At 51.9% G+C, this 21,158-nt stretch overlaps 1 protein-coding gene across 16 annotated transcripts in view; it reads right to left on the bottom strand.

The window, feature by feature from the left end:
- The window catches only part of CAMK2B (calcium/calmodulin dependent protein kinase II beta), a 110,343-nt gene that overhangs the window by 63,746 nt on the left and 25,439 nt on the right, over nucleotides 1-21,158 (bottom strand). For 13 of the 16 annotated variants that reach the window (XM_007981449.3, XM_007981451.3, XM_007981453.3 and 10 more), the window contains exon 2: nucleotides 5,452-5,546. The exons of 1 other annotated variant lie outside the window; for it this stretch is intronic. In XM_007981449.3, the coding sequence (XP_007979640.1) occupies nucleotides 5,452-5,546 (95 nt within the window). Of the gene's footprint in view, nucleotides 1-5,451; nucleotides 5,547-11,461; nucleotides 11,644-13,284; nucleotides 13,397-21,158 lie in introns of those variants that run through there. 2 more of the 16 variants (XM_073008898.1, XM_073008906.1) reach the window with 2 other exon arrangements.

Raw genomic sequence — 21,158 nt, 5'->3', positions numbered from 1 at the left:
GGCAGCAGAGGCCACAGGACAGAGTCCTCGGACTGAAGTGGGTGGTGAGCGCGGGATTCTGCCCGCGGAAGGGGGCCAGGAGGAAGTGCCAAGCATCCTTCCCCTACGGTCTCAGCAGACCATCCAGTGCCATCACCGCCCACCCTGAGAGGCAGGCTGGGGGCAGGAGAGGGGACACCAAGGCAACACCCACAGCATCTGGGCAAGGCCAGATCTGTCTGGGTCATTTTCTGGAGCCCCAGATTTCAACTCCAAGGGGATGAGTTTCCCTCAAAGCTGGGGCAGTGGGGCCAGCTCCCTCATCAAGAGTTCTGAGGCTCCGCGGTGATCTAGGCTATGTGGCTACAGTGGGGCCCCTGGGGTGTGACCTGCACACCTCAGGGATGCTACCTGGGAGCGGGACTCAAGCACCAAGGGCAGACAACCCAACTGTGCAGGGGCTGTGTGACCCAAAGGTTCAATTCTGAGGAAACCTCTGAACCAGTAGAATCACAAACACAGGCTGCATGAGAGACAGTATCAAGGAATTACTGCCCGTTTTTCAGAATGATAAAGCTCCTGTGGCTGTTTTTGGAACCTTTTTTCTGCTAGGGATGCATACTGAGATATTTATGCACTGAATGGTAAACGTCCCATGATCTAGGGCCCAGATGGAACAAGACTGGCTAAGAATTGATAACTGTTGAAGCTGGGTTCGTTCTATCATTTTCTCTGTATTTGGGAATGTTTGAAATTTTCCACCATAAAAAGTTAAACAGGAAAAAAATGCCCAAGAATATGGCAGGGTGAGGCTGTGCAGTCCTGGGCGGAGCCTGCCCTCTGGAGCCGCACATGGCTGGGCATCCCTGCCCCTGCCCAGAGAGGCATCCCTCGGGAAGGTCACAGCAGGGAGCTGGCTGCTGAGAATGCCAGGCAGTCCCCCCGGCTGGCTACCCCTTCTCCCACCACCCCACCCAGCTTGCATCGAATGAGGAAACAGGCCAGGCATGCAGCATGAGAGGCGCAAGCACCTGGGAGCAAGGCCTGTGATGAGGCGCAGGGTGTTCATGGCAACACAAAGCAGCTCAGCTCTGCGGTCTGTGTGGTCAGCAGGGTCTCCAGGGCGCAGCCATCCTCTCACTCAGATTTCCGCTACCCTAAATCCTTCTGACTCACAGAGCACTTTGAGAATATAAATAGGGGGTGTGAGGTTAATTTAGAGGAGCTATGTAATTCCACAGAATCATACTCGGGTGGTTTTCTGCTTGACCCTAACAAACTCCTACTCATCCTTCAACGCCCATGCAACACAACTTTTGGAGTGACTTGCTCCGACCCCTCAGGACTGCCTCTCCAGGGCCCCACCCAGCACACAGTGTTGTCACTGCTGGTTTCAGGCTGTATCTGCTCATCTCCGTGTCCTCAGTGTAAACCTGTTAGAAGAGTGAGAGTCTATGCCTAGGGCGTGTCTAAAGGGGTTCCTCTCTCCTCCTAAGGTCTTACACAATTGAGGAATGAAGCAGAATGTGCAGAGTGGCCAGGAAGCCCTGGGTCTGACATGCCCCACGGTCCCTGGCCGAGGAGAAGCAGGCAGGGACAAAGTGATCCCAAAGGAGAGGCTGGCAGCACAGTGCTGCCCTGCATGGGCCCACGGGTGTGGGCCCGGCATCCAGGAGGGAGGGAAGGCCCCACGGGACTCAATCTGTGGAGAGAGGGCCCACACTGCACACATGTGTCACCAGGCCACAGGGCACGAGGTGGTGCTGCCTCACATGTATGGCCCTGGGAAGTGCATATCAGGGCTGCAGGTCTACGTGGACAAGGCTTTGGAGGTCCCTGATAAGGAAGGGCCCAAGGTGGGTAGGAGTGGCTGCTGACCTTCAGGGACAGATGGAAAAGCAGGAGGGAGACAGCCAGCTATGGTTCTGGTTTCCGAGGCTAATACATTTGCACAGGCTTTTAAAATACCAAGTTGACCGGCAAGCAACATTTTTGCCAAACTGAATTCACTGACACATGTCATGGAGCTCCTCCCGAGTGTGGGGTCTCAGTGGGTCTGCCAGCGTCATCAGCAATTAACTAGAGCCAGAAAAGTAGCAGCCTTTGTTCAACAGAACATCGCACAGCAGTGGGAAGGGATCCATCCCACGGACACACCCCAGAACATCACCCAAGCACAAGGCAGGTCGCAGTGGCAGCACAACTCCACTTTCAGGCTCAGACACAAGCGGGTGAAACGCCCATGTGGCAAAACAACAGAGAAACGAGGCAGGGATGAGCATAAAATCAGGAGAGGGATGAGGGAGAGGGGGTGCCTGGGAGGCTCCAACGTGAGGTGTTTGAGGTTCCTGCTCTTCCTGGCTTAGGGATCCACCTTTGTGCTGGGTGATACTCCCCCTACCCCTCCAGAACATTTCACACTAGTGCCTCCACCAGTGCCAGCCACAGAACATCAGGGAACACAGAAGCCTCCTGGGCTCCGTGCAGGGCACACAGCAAGCACGCGGGAGGTGCCAGCTTTAACATGATTGCTGTCATCACAGGGTGGCCATGGGACCTGTGCCATCCCTGGCATCTCAGTTTCAAGCCTGCTAGAGAAAGGCTGCACTGGGCAGTGCCAGGACTGAGGGTTCAGCGGGGCCACCAGACACGTGTGGGTCTTCATCCATGATGGGGCAGTCACATGACATATGAGCTGCTCCCTGAGGCCAGGAGAACAGCAGGCTGTGGCCCACACTCGATCATCCCCATACCTGGGCTCAAGCCAGCAGCAGTCCCTGGGTGGTCACGGGGAAAATGTGGCCATCGCAGATGACCACACTGACCCACGACTCCCAGCAGCACAGGTTTGGAGGACAGCAGAGGCAGCTCAGATCCTGTGGTCGTGGTATGGCCGCCCATTCAGGGTCTGTGCACTCAGCAGACACCCCAGGACCCTGGCCAGGCCTCTCGGCATCAGCAGCTTCCTGCCCTCTGCTCCCGGCGACATCTGCCCCCCAGCGCCCCAATCACCCTTGGTCTCACCCATAATGACACACTCAGGCTGGTGTCCCCTCTTGCCTCAACCACACGGCTCAGTACCTGGAGGCTTCCTGGACATCCCTCCTGAGTCTGGACTGAAATCCTGGCTACAGAGGTCACTCCCTCCTCCTCCCACCTGCTTGTCCAAACAACCTGGAGCTCATCGAAGCTGACTCTTGGAGCAAGTGGCCTTCACCTCCACCCACTGCTCTCCCAGCCAGGGGCCACTTCCAGGACCCCCACCTCCCTCGCTCCAGGCCCCTGGATTCCCTGACGCATCTTCCCAAGCAGGACCTGGGAGGGCCTCTCATTCCCCCAGCTCAGCTTGGGCTGGTCCCAGCCTAACTGCCGGAGGGCCAGACAGTCCCATTCCAGAGGCTCCATCATGTTCCACACATGCGCCTACACATGCATGTGTGCATAGACACATGTGTGAACATGCGTAGGTATGCTCACACACACACAGACCTCCTCTCCGTGGTGCCCTGTGACAGGCAGGGAATGTCCAGGCCTCAGGGATGTCTCTCAGAGACCCACAGGAACTGGCCACAGGCACAACTGAGCACCGCCCACTTACGACCAGTTCTGTGTCTTGATCAAGAAAAAACAAGCTGACTGCCCTAGGTCCTGGAACACAGCCTGGCCCACCCACCCCACCACAGGATGGGCCCCAGGGGGCCAACAGAGCTGACCAGCAGGTGGAGGCACAGGGCAGTAGGGAAACCCAGGCCCCCACAATGTGTGGGGAATGGTTGGGAGCCTCTGGACCTGCCCCAGCCCACTCCTCAGTGTCCCTGCTGAACCTTCTGCAGTGTCACCCTCCCATGGCCCCTCGTGGGCTGGGACACCCACAGGGGGACTGACCCAGCCCTGGGCACCCCCAAGTCCCGGGCACCCCCAAGCCCCTTCATGGCTCAGTGACAAGGAGGCAGACAAGGGCTGGGACAGGAGCAGGTCCTTCTGCAGCCTAAAGGACCTCCCCACAGCCTGGTGTCAGAGAATGCTCCCAAGAAGGGGAAACACTGATGGCCTAGTACACAGCAGTCGCTCAAACAACGCCGACACATCGCTCCACAAATCGCACATGCCCGCCCCCACAGGTGGCCGGATCACTGTAAACTGCAGGCCACAGACAGTAGGCAGCTCTCCCACCAACCCAGAGGAGGCCCGTCTCTGCCCACATTAGGCCCTCAGCATCTGGCAGCCTGGCCAGATAGGTCAGGGCCTCTCCAGCTCCCAATTAGCTCAGATTTGTGCCTGGATGCTAATCAAGGCTGCTGGCAGTGCCCTGGGAGGGGAGGGGCTGAGAGCAGCAGACAGGGGCTTCGCTTGGCTCCCTCTACCAGGGCATCATCCGGCCGGTCCCTCCTCCATGGACCCGCACCGTACGGGGCAGTGACATGGGGCTGCCACCTCAGTGAGGCAGCCCACCCACCCGCACCCACCTCCACAGCCTCACCTGGCGCTCTGGCACACCCCACCTTGGGGCTCCAGCAGGACCCCTGCGCTAGTCCCTCCCCATCGCCTCCTCAGATCTGTGCTCCAACCACAACAGCTGCCCCAGGATGCCTCTGCCCATCACCATCAGATTTGCTGTGTGCTGACTTTGCGTGTTATTTGTCCTTGACCTGCCCCACGGGACAAGGACAGCACAAGGGCAGGGAGACCCCGTGAGGGCAGGGAGACCCCACGAGGGCAGGGGCCTGTCTGCTCCATCACCACCTGCAGTGCCCAGAGCTGACCATGGCCAGCAGGGCTCGGGAGGCACATCCACACGCCGAGGGCCACCTGGGGCCAGCACCACTCGAGGCCCTTCCTCGCACACACCCCGCGTGTCTGAGAAGCCCTCCCAGGGCAGGCGGGAGTGCCCTGCCACTGTGTATAAGACTTGGGCTCTGTTAGTTAAGAAACTGCCGGGTCACCTCCCAGTTGGCCATGACGCCAGGACTCTGCTGTCAGAAAGCAGATGGCCAACCGCAGCACTGCCTGGTCACCCGAAACTTTGTCACTGAGCTCTCGTTCGGCCCACGGCTCTCAGGGCAGATGACATCACCCAACCACCATGGCGGCCTGGCCACCTTGAACCTCTCCCCCTCCAGCTCTGGGGACAGAGACCCCAATACACTTGGGAAGGGGAGGTGAAGGGGGGCCCTGAGAACACCCTAACCAGAGCACAAAGGTGAATCCAGGGGTCTGAGGGTCCCTCAGCACCCCCACCAGCCCAGGCCCCACCAGGCCAGAGGTGCCCTCAAGTCCCCAACACTCCTGTGCCTCCCTGTGCCACAGCCTCCACTCCAGGAACCCACTGCATCTGTGCGTGGAGTCACAGGCCAGGTGGGCCAAGTGCTGGCCAAGTCCGGGAGGGACCTGCTGCCCAGTCCACAGGGCACGGCCTCCAAAGCCCCTGCCCCAGCCTGACAGCAGCTGCGCAGGACACTCCCCATGCCCTACCTCTGGCTGACAGCTTCTTGGTGTTGATGATCTTGGCTGCATACTCATGGCCGGTGCAGAGCTTGACACAGCGTCGGACCACAGAGAAAGCCCCCCTGGGGAGGAAAATGGGGGAGCGAGAGACAGAGACAGAGACAGACAAGGAGAAAGAGAGAGAGTGGATTAATCTCCCCATAAACACTCCCCATTAAGCATTTAGCCATCAGCCCGGCCTTGGGTAGATGGCTGTGAGTCAGAAACTGTGAGGAAGTGGGTGCTCCTCACAAGCCACTCTCAGCTGGCCCTACTCAACACCAGCAGAATAGAGGCCGGCTTCCTGACGGCTGGCAGAGCCCTGGCAGATGGCACGCCCTGGGGGGCTGTGCAGAGAAGGAGGATCGGTCAGGCCCTTGGGAGGGCGGCGGATAGGCCCCGTTCAGCTTCTGTGTGACCCACAAGCCTGTATCCTTGTGGGTTGGCTGGACCAAGAGTCTACGTCCACAGATCTCTCAGCAGGCATCCTCAGGGGCTCTGTACCACATCCATGAGGCCCTGCTGAGTCCTCCCCAGAGGGAAATGAAGCTGGCCTTGTCTGGAAGGCCCAGCTCCAGAGGGCAGTTATATTGGGATTTGGTGTGGTCGGACATGGAGACTCAAGGAAAGTTTTGTAGGGAGGGAGAAACATCACATCGTTAAACTGCAAAGCTGGAGGAGAGGGTCCTGAGATCCTCCACTGTCCAGGTGTCATCGCAGAGGCCATGGAGGCCCAGGGTAGGGGCAAAGGGATATTCACGAACTGGCAGCCTGGGGGTAGGGAGAGGGGAGGAGGGATGGGGGACAGAGGGAGCTGACCAGCACCAACCATGGTCCAGAGCCCAAGATACACATGGAAGGAATCCGGTTAAGGCTGCTGAGGCCATTGAGAAGAGGCCCTGAACGTACCCCACAAAGCCTGGCCTGCGGAGGAGCTCCTGCCCCAGCTTCAGGGCGCCCTGAGGGAGTCAGTGCCACCCAATGGGAGCCACAGAGCCTATGAGGCAGGAGGGGAGGGGGCCAGTGCCCACCAGGAGGCACCGAAGAATCTGACTAGTCACCACGGTTGATTTAATTTGATTTCAGATTATTTTCTAAGAACAGCACATGTAAAGCAAGGGGCCTGGACAAGAAATGTCACATGAAGGGTCTGAGTCCAGACAGAGGGCCAGCGGATGCTCTCAGGCTGGCGCTGGGAGAAAGGGGGGCTTGGAGGAAGCCCACCACCAGGCAGGCACCCACCAGTGCAAACCTGAGCATGCACAGCCCTCCCGTGTCTGCACCTGCAAAGTGCCCAGCCTTCCCGCTACAGGAACAGCCTCCCCTCCCAGACAGCTTCCTCGGCCTGGACAGCCTGAGAAACCCACACGGGAGTGCAGGCCAAGGACTCTGCGTGGTGGAAGAGGAGCATCTTACATATGAGCACTGTTTTATCTACAGTCCTTCGTGGAGATAAATCTTTGTAAAAGAGTACTGTTCAATTCCTCAGAAAGATAAATAATTACACTAAATCTAATTGAACATTTTCTTAATGACTCAGGTCTTATGAGCAGTGATTGTGCTTGGGCGGCCGCTGAGCTGCATCTTAGCTTTTTAAAGTCAACCCGTGAACAGGGACAGGGGCTGCCTCAGGAGATGTGGGGGGGAGACGCGGCAGGGGCAGGCGTGGCGGGGGGAGATGACGCAGCGGGGGGAGACGCCGCGGGGGCGCTCACTGTTCACTCCACATTCTCTTGCTCTGCTTGATTTTTTCACCATGTGCATCAGTTATGTTCTCAAAATGTTTTTAAAGAAAAATATAAAGAAAGGATTATTGTTTTTAACATATGACATTAACTTGGGAGATTGAGGTGAGGGCAAAGACCATGGGCTTTTTGCCTGGTCTGGCTTCAATCCTGGTTAGACAGGGTGACATAGCTCTCTGAGCCTCAGTTTCCCCATCCATATGACCAAGCAGAAGGGCTTTCTGGGGCCACTACTGTGTGGCTGTTTGCCAGACTTCTTGATCAGGAGAGGTGAGAGCTTCCAGAAACGAGTCCTGAGCTACCATCTGTCACGCTCTGACCCCTAGAAGGCTCAGCGGCCTCAGTGGCCGCAGGGCTGACCTGGCAGGCCTCCACTGCATGCTCTGGACCAGGCCCTGAAGGGAGCCGGGAGTCTGGGCCTCCCTGCACTGGGACCCGATCACACACTGCAGGGCTGACCCTCAGTGGGAAGTTCAACACACTGCATATCTATGCCAAGCTGATGATGCCCATAAGGCACCGCTGTGGTGAGCCCATTCCGGGAGCCGGGAGGAGACCCAAGTGCAGCTTCCCACCAGCACAGCAGGCTCCCGGCTGCTGGCCGCACTCAGGTACAGGAGCAGAGGGCGGCAAGCCACAGCTGTCCCCAGCACGTGACATCCACGCACCATACCACCAAGAGTCTGGCAGCAGGTGGGTGGGTCTAGGGATTCCTCCAGTTGGTCCCTCTCCCCTCCCTGGGTCAGGCAGCCCCTTTCTCCTCTGCAGAAGGCTCCAGAGCCACTCCTGCACCATTGGCCTGGGTCAGAGCAGTCAGCAATCAGCGAAGGCGGGGCAGGGAACACAGGTAAGACTGCCAGAGCCAGGGGGCCGAGGCCAGGCAGCCCACAGAGGAAGGAGGAAGGCATGGCTGGGGGCCTCGGGATGAGTGTAGGATGGGAGCACCAGGCCGCACAGCTGCAGTGACATACGAGGTGGCAGGCACAGTGCCAGGCACCCGGCAGACACTCACAGGAAGGGCCCGGGGTGCAGGGCCCAGGGGTAAGGAAGGCCCTGCTCTTGGACACAGGCTTGCAGATGGGGTGGAGGGCACCCTCAAGAAGAGAGGACAGGGTCCCCTTTCCCAGGGACTCGGATGCCCCCAGAGGGAGAAGGTGGCCAGCTGGGGGAAGAGCAGGAGGGCCGGCTCCCAAAGACACCACTGCCCCCTCCACCCTGCTCCTGGGCTCTGCCTCTCCCACGCCTTCTGTCCCTCACTGCAGCCCCAGACCTTCTCTGAGCCCCAATGTCATCGCCGCCCCCAATCTCTCCCTCTCCTCTCTCCTCTGGGGGACTTAAGGAATGCATGCTTAAGTCTCCCACCCCAGTCATTTGCCTGCTTCACCCACCACTTCCCCTAAAGAGCACCCTGAAAGGGGCTCCTCCCCATAATGGCTGTCCATCCGCACCCATCCTGCCATCTCCCCAGGGGACTTGGGCTGGCAGCTGCAGATCCACCTCTGCCTCCTCCCCTTCCTAGTGGTTCTGCCACTTGCCAGACAGCAATCTGTCACAGGAAGCCCCTTTGGAAGTGTCAGCCCTCTTGAGAAGCGGCCACAAACACGTTTAGCATGAGCCATGCAGGCCACGGCTGGGGCCCCAACATCTCTGGCTTCCTCCAGAGCAAAGAAGCCAGCACCATCAACATCCTCCCTTGCAACCCAGTGCTTGCCTGCCAGAGTTTATAAACATTGAGAGACAACACTGACAAAGAGCCTAGATCTGCATCGTAAGCCTGTCCCTGCTTCCAAGGGCAAACTCCTATGTGTCCTTCAAGATCCAATGCAAACAGCTGCCCCCTTTCCCAGCTCGCACAGAAAGTCAGCTTGGTCTTTAGATATTGCACCTCGCATGTTCCTTAGGTTAGTTCACTTTTGCCGCTCCCCCTTCCAGTGGCTCTCTATGGGCAGAGTGCCCTATACTCTGGACCTAGGTATCAGGCACAGTGCCTAGGCTGTGATATAGGAGCAAGAACTGACCTGCAAGCAATACAGTGGGCTGTGGAGCGTGGAGCTGCTGGGCCTCAGGGCTTGTCCAGCCCAGCAGTACAGGAAGAGCAGCCCCTAGAGTGTCCCAGCAGGAGGGGACACCCACCAAGGTTTCCAGGAACTGTGGGTAGATGGGTCTGTGCTACAATGAGGCCATACGGCCCTGCTCAGAGCCAGGGGATACCCCAAGTAAATAAGGCCTGGAGTTTAGGCTCCCCACCTCCCCACCAGCGCACAGACAGGCTCGAAACCCTGTCTTCTTGTTCGGAAGCACAGGTGGGCCTAGCAGGTGGCAGCATGGTCCCCAGGCTCAGCAAAGAATGCCTTAAGGGCTGACCACACGCCTGCCCCTTGGGTGTGGCCCGCCCCAGGCAGCTGCAAGGGCACAGTGGGTTGGGGCAAAGGCAGGAAGTAGCTGGAAGAGGTGCTCCTATGGGATCCCAGGTCGATGTTCCTGTGGGCTGCGAACTGCATCTGAACATCAAGGTTGCCTGCATGATGGCCTGCGTGGGACGAATGCTACTGAGCCAGGCTGAAAGCAATTTTGAATAACCTGTTCAGATCATGAGGCCCCCGGGCACCTAGCATATTACGGTGCTTTTAAAATCAAATAAAGCTAATTAAAACAAGAAAACACTCTTTGAGTCCTTGCTTTGTGGAAGGCTCTGAACGCCGTCTCATTTACAGTGAGATCAACAGTACCAGGGTAACCTGTCCTGAAAGAGAAGGGGAAGAATGGTGAGAATGGAGCCCCAGAACTACGTGGCCTGCACCTGCTCGGGCACCTCCTTTATTGCAGGGGGCTCAGCCTCCTCGCGTGATAATGGGGTGAAGGCCACCTGCGAGGAGAGGTGCTGAGTGTTGCTGCCCTGACTGCAGCCACCCAGGGCAGTCGGTGTTTCACGGGCATCCTGTGGGCTCCCGGGGCTTCACGGGCAGAGGCAGCAGGAAGCGTCATTGTCTGCAGGATGCCCCATCCGCCTCTGTCTCCTCCTCACATCCAGTCTATGGCTTCTCTGGCTCCACAACAGACTGCTGGTCCAGGCCCTGGCTTTCCCAACTCTGAGCTGTCCCCCCACCCCCATGCCTGCCTCTTCTCTCCAGTCCCCACTTGAAACCGGCCACCTGTTGCTGACTATCCATGGCTCCCACCAACCCCCACGGAGCTCCCCACTGCAGGTGGCTCTGTGGCCTGCCCCGCTCTCCACTAGGAGCTGGTCGCACTGCGGCCCTCCCCAGCTTCCCACCCTCTCCCTGGCGAGCTGGGAGGAGGTGTGTCCCTGAGCAGCATGGCTGGAGTTCGTGTGAGGGCCCAGAGAGCAGGAAGGTGTTGGGTCTCACTCGCCTTGCCCTCAGCAGGACCACACAACAGCCCCTCTAGGGCCCTCTCATGCCTCACCTTCCCTGGTGAAGAGTGGGGGTTACCATGATTACCGGCTCTTGGGGTGCCAGTTAAGACACTTGGTAATGACACCAGGGAGGGAAGGTTGGACCCTGGGTCCCCACCGCGCATCCCATGTGGTCACGCAGACCTTGCTCAGGCGCCCTCCCCAGCCACCTCATAAGGGCTGGTGACTTCCATCAGTAATACAGCAGTGATTGTCCCCCTACACAGAATGAGGTGACACATGTACCAGCCACAACACAGTATCCGGCATCCAGAAAGAGCTGGCGGTGTGATTCTGCTCTCAGGATGGCATGGGCGGGGACCCGGGCTCTCAGGGCTGCCTCGTGCATGTGATCCCCACCACAGGCTGCTGAGCTCCCGCAGGGCAGCGCTGGGCCACACAGGATCAAAGCGGCTTCCGCGTTAGCCCACTCAACACTTGGATTCTGTTCCCTTAGAGGAAATTTCGGAGGCAGCAGCTTCTCTCCCTGTTCCTCTCTCTGCCTCCGGCAGCCCATGTCCACAGCGTCCAGTTTCCTCCCTGAGCACTGGGGCCTGTGCCACTCGAGCCAGGGCTGCCTGCCTCAACCCTGAGCCTTGCAGGTTGGCTGCAGTTCACAGGCGTGTGCACACACACGCGTGCACTCTCCTCACTCAGATGTTGCAGAATGGGCTGGAAATGCCTCTCGGATTCCCAACAACAGTGACGGCCAAGGGCCATGGGACCCCTTTGATCTACAGCAAGGCCACACGCAATCCCAGGAAGTTCTTAAATTTTAGAATTTTAGAAAGAAGCTAAGGAGCCTTGAGTAAAAGCAAAAGATCCAAGTCTGGCTGACCTGTTTTGTAAATCGAAATTTCCCATCCAGGTTTTGCGTGTGATGCTCCCCACGCGGGCCAGGCACTGTCTCCGTAGTAACAAGCACAGCTCCCTCCCCCCGCAGGTCCTCCAGAGCAGGTCCTTCTGGAAGAGTCTGGGCCAGCCACAGAAGCACTCTCAGGCCGACAGCTTTATTTCCTGCTGTAAATTAATAAATGGTTGTTCTGAAACCAGCCTCAGGCCACCTACGTCCTTTCTTGCCTGGCTGGCCCCAGGTGGGCTCCATGAAGAAGCCTGGGCTAGGGGTGGGGGACACCCAGAAGGCCCAAGTCCACTGACCTCATGCGGACCTTCGTGTTTTTCCTGTATGGGTGAAACTAAATCAAATTGGTATTTATTTGTGTGTTGGCTTAAAAACACAGTTCCTACCTTTGATTAAAATGAGCTCTTGGGAGAGCCAGAGGGGGAGGTCCTTTTATATGCTAATCTTGACCTAAGCAATTTGGTGGAAACAGTAACTTTTATATGGAACAGAGTGCTGAGGTTGTTGTGGGTTTTTTCTTTTGTGTATTTTTCTGCTCACGATAATGCAAAAACATAACTCACGTTAACAGTAGATGGAATGTATGTTTGTATTATTGTTAGATTTATGATGTTTGCTATGGAGTAAACAAGAGGGTCTACAGAACGCGTCGACGTCGCCTCCATAACCCACAGCATGGTCAGTAGGGCCCCACCGATGTTTGTATGTGTGCAAGTGTGCAGCTCTGCACCATGGGGAGGTGTCTTCTTACACAATTAGGGGGCTCTTGCTGCCACTTTCCACTTTGTCCCCTCACTATGTCCCCCGCACTGTTAATGAAGCCTCAACAGCACGATCTGACAGCTGCATACTTCTTTGCTCGTGGATACCGTCCTGTGGATGCCTGCACGGTATTTACCCATCCCCAGCCTCTCTGGCCCTGGGGTTTGGGCAAGGGAGGACAGTGTTTGGGCTTCTGAGGAGTTTTGGACAAGCATGTGCCCCGCCAGGCAGAAGCTGGAGTCCCCAGGCCCAGAGCAACATCCCACAGGGAGGCGGGTGGGCACTCCTCCCTGCAACTGGCAGGACATTCCCCAGGCAGGTGCAATCCGAGCCCTCAGGGCTGTGTTGTCCACTCTGCTCAGGGCCCAGGCATCCTGGGTTCTAAAAACTAGGTCTGAGGTGACCCTACTGGAGACAAGCAGCTGGACACACTCATTTCTGCTTGTGAGACCCAAACTCGCTGTGGCCTGGGCCGGCACCCAAGCACGTGCCTTATCAGCACGGGAGTTCCTATTTTGTATTTGACTTTTGTATTTAACATGACTTCACACACGAGTCCCACATTTTGACCGAGATCACATACTCACTTATAGGAAACAACATTCCCTCAAGTTGACACACCACTGATAGCTGGGTGCTTCCTCGATTAGCAAGCGTTTAGGAGGTCTCTAACTTCCCTTCTCAAAAATGGCCTGCCATGACTGTTTCAGTTATTTCAGTAGCGTTCACTTCCAAAAGCACAATTCACGTCAATTCTTCCAAACTTGGAATCTGGGTAGCTCATACAGCCCCAGAGAGAGTTCCCAAAGCTCTTTCCTGCTTTGGCCCAAGGGCTCCCCACCGCCAGCTTCGGAGCCCAATGAGAGCTAAAGTCCTAACTTATCCATGCTTTATGAGTTTGCTCGGGCTGCTGCAACAAAGTACCACCAACCAAGCGGTTTAAACAACAGATACTATTTTCTTACAGTTCTGGTGGCCAGAAGGCAGAGATTAGGGCTGGTTCCTTCCTAGGGCTGGGGGGAGAATCTGTTCCTTACCTCTCTCCTTGGATTCCAGCGCTGCCTGCAATTCTTGGTGCTAGTTGGCTTCTAGATGCATCACCCCAATCTCTGCCTTCACAGTTACATGGTATTCTCTCTGCGTGTGTCTCTGTGTCCAAGAACACCCGTTTATAAGAATGCCAGTCACATCTCCAATATGACCTCATCCTAACTTGACTAATTACATCTGCTACTATCCTATTTCCAAATACAGTCACATTTTGAGGACTGGGCTTCCACATACATGAATTCTGGGGGATGCAGTTCAGCCCAGGATGCAAGCTGAGCCCAGGTCTGCCCTGTGGAATCTGCCACTGTGTGCAGCTACAGCAGGCAAACACTTCCCAAATCACACTCCTCAAACATAAGCTTCAGAGGACATTAACAGATGCTAGGTGTAAAAGGGGTTCTGTGAGAAAAGGAGTTTGGGAACCAATAGGTTAGACAATGCTTCCTTCCTTCCTTTCTTTAACTGCAGGACTTCTCAGGGCCTTTAATGGGATCATCTGTACTGTGAATCTCCAAGAAGGGAGTATGAGGTTCATCCTTTTCTTAACCTATTTGACCACAGAAATCTTTATTCAAAAAGGCTCTGGAGGGCCAGCAGTGGAAGGAGAAGGAACTTCTGTTCTTAGGACTCAACACTGGCCCCTTTCTGAAACCCTGTGTGATTCACTGAAGCCACAACAGATACTTCTGATGAAACGAACACATTAACAAAGAAACACATGGCAAGAGCCGGGCAGAAACCTCTCCTGTCCATCCACCTGATGTCCACAGGCTCATCCAAGGAACACCCAAACTTGACGGCTCCACCCCACAGCAGCAGCCACTGCCCTGGGGTCTTTGTGGGTGCATCTCAGAACGAGAAAACCCCAGCAGAACACTCTCTGCTCTCTGCCCCTCTCAGCAGAGTGGTGTGGCTGCCCCTCTTGGCCTCCTGGGGACCAGGCGCCCCTCCCATCAGAGCCCCTCTCTCAGGGGCAGGGCCCTTCCCATCCACCTGTGCAGGAAGCCACTCGCTTCGGTGCTTCAAAGTCTCAAACCTGCCAGGTCCCTGGTCACCGTTCTGCTAAATTTCCTCCCAGATACTGAATGCCGGCTCATCATCTGGTCAAGCCAGGAAAGTATATTCAGAGACACCATTTTCTTCACATTTTTGACAATGCTATGAGCAGAGCACAGGCCATTTCTTAACCAAATAAGCTCATGACAAAATCCCCCATATGCCCTGGTGAGGTTCACAGGTGAATGGTGACGCATGGGAGCGCTTCCACATTTTCACATGGGTCAACGTGGTCGTGGTCACTTCCAGACAGCCAGATTGAGTCTGTACAGGTTTTCCTCCCATATGTTGACAATCCTGTATAGCAGTGGTCCCCAGCCTTTCTGGCACCAGGGACCGGTTTTATGGAAGGCAATTTTCCCACAGACTGGGGCGGGGGCTAGGGGAAAATAGTTTGAATAGAATGAAACCGTTCCACCTCACATCATCAGGCATTAGTTAGATTCTTTTAAGGAGCGCGCGACCTAGATCCCTCGCTTGCGCAGTTCACAATAGGGTTCGTGCTCCTATGAGAATCTAACACCGGCGCCCGCCGATCTGACAGGAGGCGGAGCTCAGGCCGTGATGCTGACTTGCCCACGGCACATCTCCTGCTGTGCAGCCCAGTTCCTGGTCCGTGTACTGGTCCCAGTACTGGTCCATGGCCTGACGGTACCTGGCTGTATAGGATAGGAGAACAGTGTGATTTTTGACCTGTTTCTGTGACACTGTCTTCAATTTTGGCCTCAGGGACCTCACGTCTCATACTGCCCAGACCCACTGCCAGGATCTGCTACAGCCAGGACCCTCTGGGTCATCCTGGAGAGCTCAAGGCAAGAAAGCCAATGACAGCAAGGCAGTGAGCAGCAATCTGCGGTCCGGTGAGGTCCAACTGGCTCTCAAGGCTCCACACATCCCCAGAAAGCTAATTCTCCCTCTTCCCACCCAGCACCCCGCACGCCTGGCTGACCCCTCTCCAAGGAAGGAAACCCCCAGTCTCTGCCTCTCTTCTCGGGTCCTCCTGCTCTCACCAAAGTCCCCAACCCCAAGGGACCACATCAGATGCCCCTGTCTGTGTATCACAAGGCCGACAGAAGGGGTGCAACAAGAGGCAGGACAAGGGCACAGGCATCCTGGGATGCATGCTGCTGATGTGATGGGTGGCCTGAGACGTGGCACGCACAGGTAGCAAAAGGGCTATGGAACAGACAGTTGGTCCCCAGGCACTGATTGCTCCCTCTCCGTCCCGGCGACCAGCCCAGAACAGGCATGCAGAAGGCACTGGGCAGTGCTTGCCCAGGGATGGTGGGAATGCTGGGGCTTGGCTGCATGTGCCCTGGGATTGATTGGCAATGTCTGCACTGAGCACCAGAAGGGGACCACGGATGCACATCATGAGATCTCTATGTGTGATTTAGAAAGATCTATGAGTCAAACAGGCTACCTCCTGGCCCTGGATCAGTCCCTCCTGATTTGTATAAGTGTCATCTCCTGGCCTTCTGCTCCTCATCTCCCCAAAGGGCACCCAGGCCAGCACCCTCACTACCTTGGTACCCTGCCCATGGCTTGGCCATATATAGGCTGGTGTATGTTTGTATGACAATTCTATGGCGGTGCTGGCCTCTGTAAGACCAAACAGGACCCTCCCAGGACATTACGGCAGTGTACCCACCCCTCCCAACAAAAGTTAAGCTAGGTCCCAGGGAACAGCAAAGTCAGATACAGATGGAGATTGGCAGATGCTGATGGTGTATCCTTCCCAGCAGGCGCTGCACTTTCTGTCCCACCTGGGATGCAGAAAGTCAAGGGAAGACAATCAAGGCCCACAATTCTGGACTCAGAAAAGCCAAGGGGAGATTAGAAAGATGGGAGGTTTGAATCAGGAAGACCTGGGGTGAATTCTGGACTTACAACTTAGTGTTGGTCTGCAAAATGGGTTTGATGATACATATTACACAGGGTTGATGTGTTAGAATAACAGGTGTCTACCTCAAATGACACTGAAAAATAACTTCTAGGTAGATTTTTTAAAAAATACCTAAATGTAAACAAACACACAAACAAACAAACAAACAAACCCTAAAAAATGTAAAAAGTAAAGCTTAAAACATTGGTCTAGCATGTGAGAAGCTTGGAAGTCATCACTCCTGTTCTTACAGACAAAAAGCTAAACAAACTGAAAATCAACAACTCTTCTTAGATCCACCAGAGAAGTGAGGTTGCAGGAAAACTGCTGCCTCCAAAATTGGCAGATAGAGAGAATTACAACTTACCATCACTTCTCAGGCTTTCTTTAAAATCAAGTGTGGAGAATCACAACTTACCAGAGCAGAAACCTCCACGGAACCAGTACTGGGGCAGGAAAACCTAAACTGTAATTGCCAAATTGCTAAATGCTCAGTGTGGACAAGTCTGAGAATTCCAGGGTGCGCAGCCTTAGCAGGGCGCACCCACACTTTTGTAAGTTCTACCTCCAGGAGCCCTACCAGGTTCTCACAGCAAAGACTGCAGGAAAACTCCCCACGGCTTCTGGCAGGGGGAGGAGAAAAGTATTCATTTTGAAATATGCCAGAGCGTTCTGTTCTTCTTAACAAAGCCTGCCCTCAGGAGAAATTATCTTACTACAGCCCAACCTGCTGGGGCTTTATCAGAGCCAAACCTACCTTGGGGAAGGGAAATACCCAACTCCAGCCCCCTCCAGCCACCCTGTAGTACATAAGCCAGTGGAAGGGAGAGACTGAGAAGCACTTGTGAAGGTCACAGCACAGGGGCAGGCACAGGCTGGCTAAAATACTGAGGCCTAATTATAGGAGTACAGAATGCTTCCTTTCCCCCAACATCCTGCTGTCACATTACTGAAAGCCTGTTCACCACATCCCTTTTACCCAGTACATCATGTCCAGCTTTCAATAAAAAACTACAAGGCATATAAAAAGGCAGAAAAAATAGTCTGAAGATACAGAGCATGCACCAGAACCAAAGCTTTTGGGAACTATCAAACTGGAAACCTAAAATAACTGTAATTCTCATGCTAAAGGCTTTAATGGGAGAAGCGGACAACATACAAGAACAGGTGGGTGATATAAGTAAAGAGATGGAAGTTAAAATGCTAGAAATCAAAAATGCTGTAACAGAAATAAAGAATTCTTTGATGCAGACTAGACACAGCTAAAGAACCAATCAGTGAGTTTGAAAACATATCAATAGGAACTTCTAAAACTAAAATGCAAAGACAAAAACAGAATGAAAAGAAACAAAACAAAATAATCCAAGAACTATGGAAAAATTACAAAAGATATAAACGCACGCAATGGAAATATCAGAAGGAGAAGAAACGGGAAAAGCAGAATAAATATTTGAAGTAATGTTGACTGAGGCTTTCCAAAATTGAAGCCAGGCACCAAACCACAAATCCAGGATGCTCAGAGAATTCCTAGCAGAAGAAATACCCCAAAGTGTACACCTGGTCATATCACATCAAACTGCAGAAAATCAAAGAGAAAATCTTGAAATAATCCAGTAGCAAAAAACACCTTACCTTGTCAAGGGGCAAAGAAGCATTACATCAGACTTCTCAAGCTCACAAGAAGAGAGTGGAGTAAAATATCTCAAGTGTTGAAAGAAATGAACCACCAACCTAGAATTCTGTATCCAGAGAAATTATCCATCAAAAATAAAGGAGAAACAAAGATGTTCTCAAACAAAAATTGAGGCAATTGGTCACCAGTATACCTGCCTTATAAGAAATGTTAAAAGAAATTATTCAGAAAGAAGGAAAATGACATAGCTCAGAAACTTGGATCTACATAAAGAAAGGAAGAGACTGAGAGAAGAAATAAGTGAAGGTAATATGAAATCTTTTTTCTAATTATTCATTGATCTAATAGATAACAATTTGTCCAAAATAATGATACCAACAGTGTATTTGGTAATTATCATTTATGGATAAGTGAAAGAAAGCAACATTATCAGGGATAGGAGAGAGGAATTAGAAATACTCTGTTATAACCTATAAGGTATTTGCATTACTTCACTACCTGTGAAATGGTATCGTGTTATTTGAGAGTGGACTTGGGTTAGTTGTAGAGGTATATAGGTATATTGCAAACTCTAGGACAACCACAGAAGAGAAAGAGGAAGAGAGGAAAAAGAAGAAGGAGAATACGAGGAGGAGGAGGAGAAGGAGAAGGAGGAGGAGGAAAAGAAGGAGAAGAAGGAGGAGGAGGAGGAGGAGCAGGAGGAGGAGGAAGAGGAGGAATGCTAAGAGAAGCAAGAGAGGAGAGAAAATGGAATCATATAAAATGCTCAATTAAACCACAGAAAGCAGAAAAAAAGTAGAAGACAAAAAAAGAAACAAAGAAAAGAAGGAAAAATAATAAACAGAAACAAATGTGGTAGCTATCAATCCAACTATATCAATAATCACTTTAAATGTCAATGGGTCTATATACGCAAATTAAAAGACAGAGATTGTCTTATTGGATCAAAAAACAAGACCAAACTATATGTCATCTACAAGAAACCTATTTAAATATGAAGACACAAATAAGTGAAGAGTAAAGGCATGGATACTACTCAAAGTTATATCCACAGATTCAAGTGAAAGTCCTATCAAAATGCCAATGACTTTTTTGCAGGGGAAAAAAAAAAAAAACATCTTAAAATTGATATGGAATCTCCAGGGACAAAAAAATGGTCAAAATAATCTTGAAAAAGAAAAACAAAGTTGGGGGACTCACATTTCCTGCAAAACTTAATATAAAACTGGCCAGATGCAGTGCCTCATGCCTGTAATCTCAGCACTTTGGGAGGCCGAGGAGGGTGGGTCACTTGAGGTCAGGAGTTCAAGACCAGCCTGGCCAACATGGCCAAACCCTGTTCTCTATTAAAAATACAAAAATTAGCCGGGCATGGTGGTGCACACCTTTAATCCCAGTTACTCGGGAGGCTGAGGCAGGAAAATCACCTGAACCCGGAAGGTGGAGATTGAAGTGAGCTGAGATCATGCCACTGCACTACAGCCTGGGTGACAGAGTAAGACTCCATCTCAAAAACAAAACAAAACGAAAAACCCAACCTGAATACAAAACTATAATAATCAAAATGGTCTGAAACTGGCATAAGGACAGACACAGAGACCAATGGAATAAAATAGAGTGCCCAGAAATAAATTCTCCAATATACTGATTTTCAACAAAGGAATAAAATAGAGTGCCCAGAAATAAATTCTCCAATATACTGATTTTCAACAAACCAATATATTGGTTATTCAATGGAGAAAGGACAGTCTTTTCAACAAGTGGTGATGAGGAAACTGGGATACTCACATGCAAAACAATGAAGTTGGATCCTTATCTTATACAATATACAAAAAGTAACTGAAAATGAATCAAAGACCTAAATTTAAGGCTAAAATTATAAAACACTTAGAAGAAAACATAGGTGGAAATCTTCATAACATTGGATTTGGCAATGATTTCTCGGATATGACATCAGAAGTGCAGGTAACAAAAGAAAAAATTAATTGGACTTCACCAAAATGCACAATTTTTGTGCATCAAAGGACACTATCAAGAGAGTGAAAAGACAACCCACAGAATTGGATAAAATATTTGCGACTCATCTATCTGATGTCGGATAAATATAGGAGAACTCCTAAACGTCAATAACAAAGAAACAAACAAGCCAATTCAAAAAATGAGCAAAGAACTTGAATAGACATTTCTCCAAAGAAGATATGCAAATGGCAAATAAGAGATGTTGAAAATATGTTCAACATCACTAGCCATGAGAGAAATCAAATCAAAACCATAATGAGTTACCACTTCACATCCATTAAGATGACTATTATAAATTTTTTTTTAATTAAAAAAAGCCTGAAAATAACAAGTGTTGGTGAGGGTGTAGAGGACTTGGAACCCTTGTGCATTGCTGGTGGGAATGTAAAATGTTGCAGCCACTGTGAAAAACAGTTTGGCAGCTCCTCAGAAAGTTAAACATAGAATTACCATATGATCCAGCAATTCCACTCCAAGGTGGATCCAAAAAAAATGTAAAGCAGGGACTCAAACAGATACTTGTATACAATATTCATAGCAGCATTATTCACAATAGTCAAAAGTAGAAGCAACTCAAATGCCCATTGACAGAAGAATGGATAAATAAAGTGTGGTCTATATATACAATGAATATTATTCAGCCTTGAAAAGGAAGGAAATCATGTCTACAACATAGACGTATCTTGAGGACATTACGCTAAGTGAAATAAACCAGTCACAAAAGACACAAATACCACATGATTCCCTTTATATGGGATACCTAGAATAGGCAAATTCATAGAGAGAAAGTAGAACAGTGGTTGCTGGAGTGAGGAGAGAAGGGGAAGTCAGTTTTTAGTGGGTACAGAATTTCAGTTGGGGAAGATGAAAAAATCTTGGACAATGATTGTGGTGATGGCAGCACAACAATGTGAATATACTTAATGTCACTGAATTGTATCCTTAGAAATGGTTAAGATAGTAAAATTTTTATGTGTACATGACACAACTTAAAAATTAAAAATAAATAAAAAGAATAATTTTGATTAGCCAAATCAAAATACACATAACTGAACTGTCTACATGAATTAGAGAAAATAATCGTTTTAGGATCAATAATTTGCGACTGACCATTCTTTGTCCATTTCTGGACTCTGCCATTTATTGTGTGATCCTGAGAAAACTCCTCATCTGTAAATGGAGATGATAATAGTATCTCTTAGAGCTTTTGGAAAAGTCAAAAACAATGTATAGTCTGGTGCCTAGTAAAATGCTCAATAAATGTTAAC

Source organism: Chlorocebus sabaeus, chromosome 21 (assembly GCF_047675955.1).
Source record: "Chlorocebus sabaeus isolate Y175 chromosome 21, mChlSab1.0.hap1, whole genome shotgun sequence".
Lineage (NCBI taxonomy): Eukaryota > Metazoa > Chordata > Mammalia > Primates > Cercopithecidae > Chlorocebus > Chlorocebus sabaeus.
This window is presented reverse-complemented; position numbering and strand designations above follow the sequence as displayed.